The sequence below is a fragment of the Bicyclus anynana genome, chromosome 9, assembly GCF_947172395.1.
Source record: "Bicyclus anynana chromosome 9, ilBicAnyn1.1, whole genome shotgun sequence".
NCBI classification, from domain to species: domain Eukaryota; kingdom Metazoa; phylum Arthropoda; class Insecta; order Lepidoptera; family Nymphalidae; genus Bicyclus; species Bicyclus anynana.
Window position 1 is genome coordinate 15,260,421 of NC_069091.1, and position 7,441 is coordinate 15,267,861.

Genomic DNA, 7,441 nt, shown 5'->3' on the forward strand with positions numbered 1-7,441 from the left:
CTGCTTAACGGCCTACATATACCTGTAAAATGTATACTGTTAGTATTTTTAAATTCACATAATATTCATCATTATCAGCATATTTTGACTGCCCACTAGAGGGGGGCCCTCTTTATAAGTGAGGGAACATGGATCCACCACGCTGTTCCGTGCAGGTTGGCAGGCTGGAGTGATAATGTGTGGTTTGTGACGATCACTATCAGGTGTTCATGATAATGACCAGGACTATCAGCTCAACGAGACACGACTTGTAACACTTCCATCTTCCCAAAACCAATTAATAAAAATCCTAGAAAGAACGAAACCTAGTTTTTCATAGTATTATTTCATAATTATTAAACCACATTCAACTTTGTTACGAGTAGTTTTTATGTTACCTACTATAATAATTTCACTGACATACATCTTTACACACTAAAATTTCAATATGGTTATTTGAAGCGCAATGTTGATTCTACAAGTTCAATAAAACTGAATGTTTGATTATTATTCTCCCGTAGAAACGTCTAGAACTCGCGCTCTGTGCAGTTGAATTTAAAATAACAATACGTTTCTTTATTTGCAGTTGCCGGAGGCCGCAGCCGTTTGCACTTGATAGACTTAGGAAACTCTGAGCGAGGAAAAACCAACGGCGGAATACCTCTCTCGGGATTAGGAAATATACTTCTTGCAATATTCAACGGACAAAGGCATTTGCCGTATAGAGACCACAACCTTACGCACGTTCTAAAGGAATGTCTGGGATCCCTAACGTGCCACACTGCAATGATAGTCCACGTTTCTCCAAACCTCCAAAATTATTCGGACACTCTTACAACCTTGCAACTTGCATCGCGAATACATAGGCTACGAAGAAGAAAAGTCAAATATAGTTCAAATAATAACGCTGGCTCTGGAGGCAGTTCCGGTGAAGATGCTTCCAAACCAAGTAGCAGTGAACCCGACCCTTCGAGTAGTGATTTATCTGCTGACACTGTAATTTATGTTGGACCTTTAGACGATGCAACAGATGGTGAACATCCACCTGTTTATATACCGAATATAAATTCCGGTGACAACAGATGCGCTTTAAGCAAAGCCTTAAGAGGTTCATTAGCAGACCAAAAGCTTAAATCTTCGTTATCAAAAGTTGTCGAAGAAAAGAGCCCTATACATAAATTACATTCATCACCCAAGCCATCTCCATTGAAAAATGTAACACAGCCAGTCCACACGCCCAAATCTTCTCCAGTTCATTCTGCTACGTCAAAAGCAGCACCTGTAAAGAAACAAGTGACTAAACACAGCGAAGAAGGAAAAAGTACTAGTGATGAACAATGGATCGATGGCCCAAGAATATCTAAATCAAAATTGGTTGAAGTCCGACACATAATAAAAGAAACACAAAGTCATAAGAGAGAGACTTGGATTGACGGTCCAATGCAAGAGCCTAAAAATCCTATTCAATTCGAGTCTATGCCAATACCGTCATCTAATTCAATACCATTGCAAGTTGGTGTTCTAAATTCATATGGAGGTGAAAGTCTTGGATATGGATATATGGATAGTCATAAGAAAAATATGATAAAGAAATGGGTAGAAAATCAAACGTTTCAAATTCATAAATCTAGACACAATTCACCAAGTCATAAAAGTCAAACTATGCCTAAAGATAGTCAAAGATTACCTGATGAACTGGAAACGACACATAGAATGGAAATGAAAGAAGCTACCAAACGAATACATGTCGAAGAATCAACGATTAGGACTGGTCTAAAAGCGGGTTCAAAGGGTATGTCCATCGAAGAAGAAAATTTAGGCCCTCCAAACCCACTAACGAAATCAGCTAGCACAACATCATCGATCAAAAATGATCCAGATGAAGATGATGATAGCGAAGAATTAGCTGAAATTCCGCCTGCACTTCCTTTATTACAGCCAAGTAGTTTAAGTAGCAGAGAAGTATCTATGGAAAGCTTAGATAGGAAATATAAAGAAAGAATGAGAATGGATGACGAGTTGGTCTCTACTCATAGTCGAGACATTGATCTCCATGGGATGAGTAAAGGACCAGCTGACGATGAAGACGAAATTTTAGAAATAATAGAAGTTGAAGAACCGTTAGAATTAGTTCCTATGCAAGATTGTTGTCTTCAAGTTACTGAAGAAGATATCGCGTATTGTATGGGGTATTCAGATAATTTTTTTGGAGACCACGAAGATGGTGAAGATCATCCGCTTAGAATATTAAGTCAAGAAAATCTAACTGCAGCATCGACATTTACAGATACACTCTCTTTATATAGTGAAGTAGAAAGACAAATTAGGAATGAAGCATATCTTAGACAAACAATAGGTTTCTATACGCAAGGTTATGGAGAGCATGCGACAGATATACATCCACATGAGAGTTTACCCTCGTCAAGGTCGCGGTTAGAAGACCTTATGGGCTTGACAGAGTTGTACGGCTCACGAAGAATATTAGATAGCAACAACTTAGCTGCCTCTAGAAATGCTCCACAGTTTCAATCATTATCCATGTGTAATGTAAGAGATACTGAAGAATTTCATGGTGATGGATCCGTTTATAGTGAACCTGCATATCGACCGAGTGATAAAATTTGTGATAGCTGCAAGAGGTCTATGTCTAGACCGGGCAGTGCAGTAGGAGAATGTGATGCATATCACGACTTTGATGTAGCGCACAACGACTCATACGGCCCTTTTGAACGATATCGGGCTAATGATATAACAGATGCCCGAATAGCATCATTGAGGCATCCAGACGGTGCTTCAGACCCAAATTTAAGGGAAGAAAACCGTATACCTGGTAGCGGTGCACCGTCTAGTACATTTCGGGAACTTAAATCAAATTTGCATCTTGAAGTAACGCCGCCAGTAGTTACCACGGAACCACGATCGGAAAAATGTGAAAAAGGAGATAAAAATGTCGCAAGAGTTGTGGGCAGCTGTAAACCTGATGGGTATGATAGTGGTCACGAATCAACACCAAGAACTGGCAAGCATAGCCCTGCGGCAACGTCTAGGAGAGCAGAATCCGGATATGATTCAGTTCCCAGAGATTCAGACGCATCTTCGTTAGACTCGTATCCCACGCGTAGGGCGGCTGTGGCCAGAGCGCACGCTAAGAAACACACCACTGCCAAATATAAACAACACAGTGATAGATCGTTTTGCTCGTGGTTAAGAAACCCTTTCACATGCAAATACGCGGACACAGATCCCGAAATTAGTGACTTTTAACATTAAAGCAAACTAAAAACTATATGTAAACAGTACAAAGTCGTACTTATACTTAGCGTTTAACTCTAAATAGCTCGTATCATTAAGCTACGTTACCGAATTTAATCTGGAGACTGCTTTTGTACTCTAGAAATACTCGTATTTATACAACAAAAGCTTTGGCACTGATCCAATGAGGTTACAACTGTATTTTTCTAAACCTTACGAAGCTTCTAGCTCTGCTCCGAAATATATTTTTAAAGACGTACTTAGTGAGTTTATTGGATCGTATTATAAAATGTATCTAACACTTTTGTAAATATTGAAATACAAGACGTGTTATGCAACGAAAATCAATCGACCCACATAGCGTTACTATTTCTGCTCATTTTTATACTTTTATATAGTCTTCTACGTCTTATTTTGTTTGTACGTTTATAATAGCGACTATTAAAGCTTTTTATAACAGTTTTTTTTTATTAAGAGTAGGATACAAAGTCTTCCTCGATATTCTTTGGAATCTAAATAATATTGTATTTAGAAGGAACTGCAATACTGTATACATAATATGTTTGCTACCACTGAATTTTGTAAATGTTCTTGACGCATTTCTTCCAATCACTTAATAACGAACGTTATTTTTCAAAATAGCCTTTTTTAAACTTTTAAATTTCGATTATCTGGTTGTGTTGTTTGAAAAATTTATTAAAAATAAGTAGGTATGTCTACATAACAAATAGAGTATTTTATATTATCATTAAAACCTTCAGTTTTTTTGATTATGCAATTTATATTGTTACTTTTATTAAGTGAATGGATCAAATGTTGTTATATTATATTTATATATGAAAAATTATCTAGTGATAAGACTGTTGTCTCATGGCCATGTTCTAAATAGCTTTAATATTGATTAATTGAACTCCAAAACACGGCGAGTCCGTCTGTACATACTCGATTGCAATCTCTATGGCTTTATGAAATGTTGGTAAACTTAGTTATCGCTTTATTGTCAATGTTCTGTTATAAACCATTTAATATTATATTAAAATATTATATATTATCGTAAATTCTACTATGCGTTCGTATTAGTTTAAAATAAAATGTTCTACCTGAACCGATTCTGATTCGTTTCATTTTATCTACACTCCCTTAATATAAATAAATAAATATACTTATACAGTACACACGTCACTATCTAGCACTTAAGTCATTATCAACCCATAATCGGCTCACTGCTGAGCTCGTGACTCCTCTCAGAATGAGAGGGGTTAGACCAATATTCCACCACGCTGGCCTAATGCGGATTGGCAGACTGACAGACACACGCAGAGAATTAAGGATATTATATCTAAAGTAAGTATTTTATAAGTAACTGATTTTATATTATCATATAATAATGTGCTTATTAGCTACATATAAATAGTTATCTATACTGATATCATAAAGCTGAAGGGTTTGTTTATTTGTTTGCGTGAATGCGCTAATCTCAGGAACTAGTCGTCTGATTTGAAAAATTCTTTCAGTGTTAGATAGATAGCCCATTTATCGAAAAAGGTTACATGCTTTATACTATCCCCGTATTTCTACGGGAACGGGAACCACGTGGCCACTGCGCCACGCGGCTGTCATATCGTACTCTGCGTCTTGAATGTTTTTAACCGACTTCAAAAAGGAGGAGGTTCTCAATTCGGTCGGTATTTTTTTAACCGACTTCAAAAAGGAGGAGGTTCTCTTTTTTTTTTTTTATGTATGTACACCGATTACTCAAAGACGCGTGGACCGATTTCAAAAATTCTTTTTTTGTTTGAAACGGTATAGTCCCCATTTGGTCCCATTGGTGTCTAGTATGTTCGTAAACTTCTCAATTTAGTACTTTTAAGCACTACAATTTCATGAAGGTTTAAAATCGATCTGATGATGGAGCCATAAAACAGACGAGGGAACTCCTCGGCGATTTACAGCAGTTACCTTGTGTTTGGGCTTGATTTATTTGTATTAATGAGAACTTTCTACATAGCTAGGTTGTGACTGTCATTTAAGACCAAGGACAATTAAGGGAACTCTTTAACAGTTTACAGTAACTACCTTGTGTTTGGCTTTGATTAATTCGTGTTGCTGAGAACTTTCTACCTAGATGAGTTGTGTCTGTTATTAGGGGTCTGATGATGAAGACCAAGGTCAATTAAGGAAACCCCTTAACGGTTTACGGTATCTACCTTGTTCTTGGGCTTGATTAATTTGTATTGCTGAGAATTTTGTACCAAGATGAGTTGTGACTGTTATTAGGCGTCTGATGTATTCGTTTGAGATGAAATTTTACACTAAAAATGGAAAAATAATAAAAATTTTAATAAAAAAAATACAACCGACTTCAAAACCTAAACTAAAAAGCGAAAAATAACATCATAATATATTCTACCTGCTGATCGGTATGAAGGCGGTGCTTAGCCGGTGTTGTCTTAATTTAAGCCATTTCTGACAGGACCACATCACATGGCTCACACATGGCTTTTTAGTTTAGGTTTTGAAGTCGGTTGTATTTTTTTTATTAAATTTTTTATTATTCACATTAGTCATGCTTGAATAGCTGAAAACAAATCCATGTTATGTTTTCACACTATAGAACATCATCATCATTGACAGTAAATCTCAGTAAGGCTCGCTGCTGAGCACTAATCTCCTCTCAGAAATAACATACCATACCAGAGAATTTTTTCAAATCTCTGCGTGTGTGAAGTCTGCCAATCCTCATTGGGGCAGCGTGGTGGACTAACTTAACCCTAACCCTCATTCTGAGAGGAGACTCGTGTTCAACAGTGAGTCGAATATGGGTTTTTAATAATGACGATAACCCATAAATATATTAAACCTATAAATATATTTACCCATAAATACAATAATCTCGAAAGCGGCTAAAATGATTTTCATGAAATTTTGTACAAAATTAACCCAAGTTCAATCGAAATATAAAATCGATTTTCGAAATTAGAAAATCGAGTCCAATAACTTACCTCTTGACCACAGTTTAATTATGTATGTATAGGTAGTTATTCCTGTTTATTTGTAAAATTTCGGAATTATTGTCCAGAGTATTCAACGAAAACTGACCAAAATATTGCCTCAAAAAGAAACCTCAACAACTTTCATAGAACACAACCTTCCAAGTAAACCGAGGTAAGTATCTTTTACAACGACATCACGTAATGATCAGACATTTAATAACGCCGGCACTGTCATGGTACATAATACCACAATAAGAACAAAACGGGAAGAATAACGGAGGATAAAGGCGGTACACGCGTCGCGCGGGGAGTCGAACCCGGAACGTGACGCGAACGCCAAACACGACATATCGGAACTTCGTCTACGAATGAAACCAAGCGATATTCAACCTTAACCCCTTCCCATAAAGAGGCATCATGAGTTTATATTTATGTGAAAATATTAGGACGTGACGCGCAAAGAAAACTGTTCGGAAATAATATAGTATGTACATGTTGCAGGGAAATTATGATATCAGTGATCTTGCAAAATTTCTAGATGCATACAAAATTGTTAGAAGTTTTTGGTAATTTCTTTACTGACAAAAGATGCTCATATACATTTATTTTTACCTAAAACCTATATAGGTACATTCACTCTATATTGTCTAAGTGCCATAACGCTGTAAGGCGCTTGGGTACCTAACGCTATAACTAGCCGTTTTTCCAGTTTAATATGTGGCGGTTTTAAGTGCGTACAATCGAAAGCGGTTGCATGTCAAACTGGAAAAGCGACTAGCCGCGCGGTTAACCGCTAATGCCTTATTACAGCACTAAGTTGCATTTGTGATATAGCACTAAAGTGAAACTTAAAATGATAATCATGATCACCATCATTAACAATTCGTGTTCGGCTCATTATTGAACATGAGTCTTTTCTTAGACTTAGAGGGGTTAGCCCAATTCCGATTGGCAGACTTCACTTAGGTACGTTGAGAGTTAAGAAAATTCTTAGGTTTCCTCACGATGTTATTCTTTTACCTTTAATTTCTTAAAATATACATACTCAACTGAAAAGTTGCAGGTGCATGCCCCGGACCGGATTCGAACCTACGCCTTCCGGATCAAAGTCAGAGATCACATCCTCTAGCCTAGGCTATCATGGCTCTTGGAAAATTCTTATGTTGCTTATGTACTCGCTCATCAAACGTTTCCTTTTAAATTAAAATAATATAACA

General features: G+C 36.9%; 1 protein-coding gene across 4 annotated transcripts in view; it reads left to right on the top strand.

The window, feature by feature from the left end:
• The window catches only part of LOC112049579 (kinesin-like protein CG14535), a 413,102-nt gene extending 408,761 nt beyond the window's left edge, over window positions 1-4,341 (top strand). For all 4 annotated transcript variants that reach the window (XM_052883591.1, XM_052883593.1, XM_052883594.1 and 1 more), the window contains one exon: window positions 566-4,341. In XM_052883591.1, the coding sequence (XP_052739551.1) occupies window positions 566-3,243 (2,678 nt within the window). In that variant the 3' untranslated portion in view covers window positions 3,244-4,341. The remainder of the gene's footprint in view (window positions 1-565) is intronic.
• The last annotated feature ends 3,100 nt before the right edge of the window (window positions 4,342-7,441 follow it).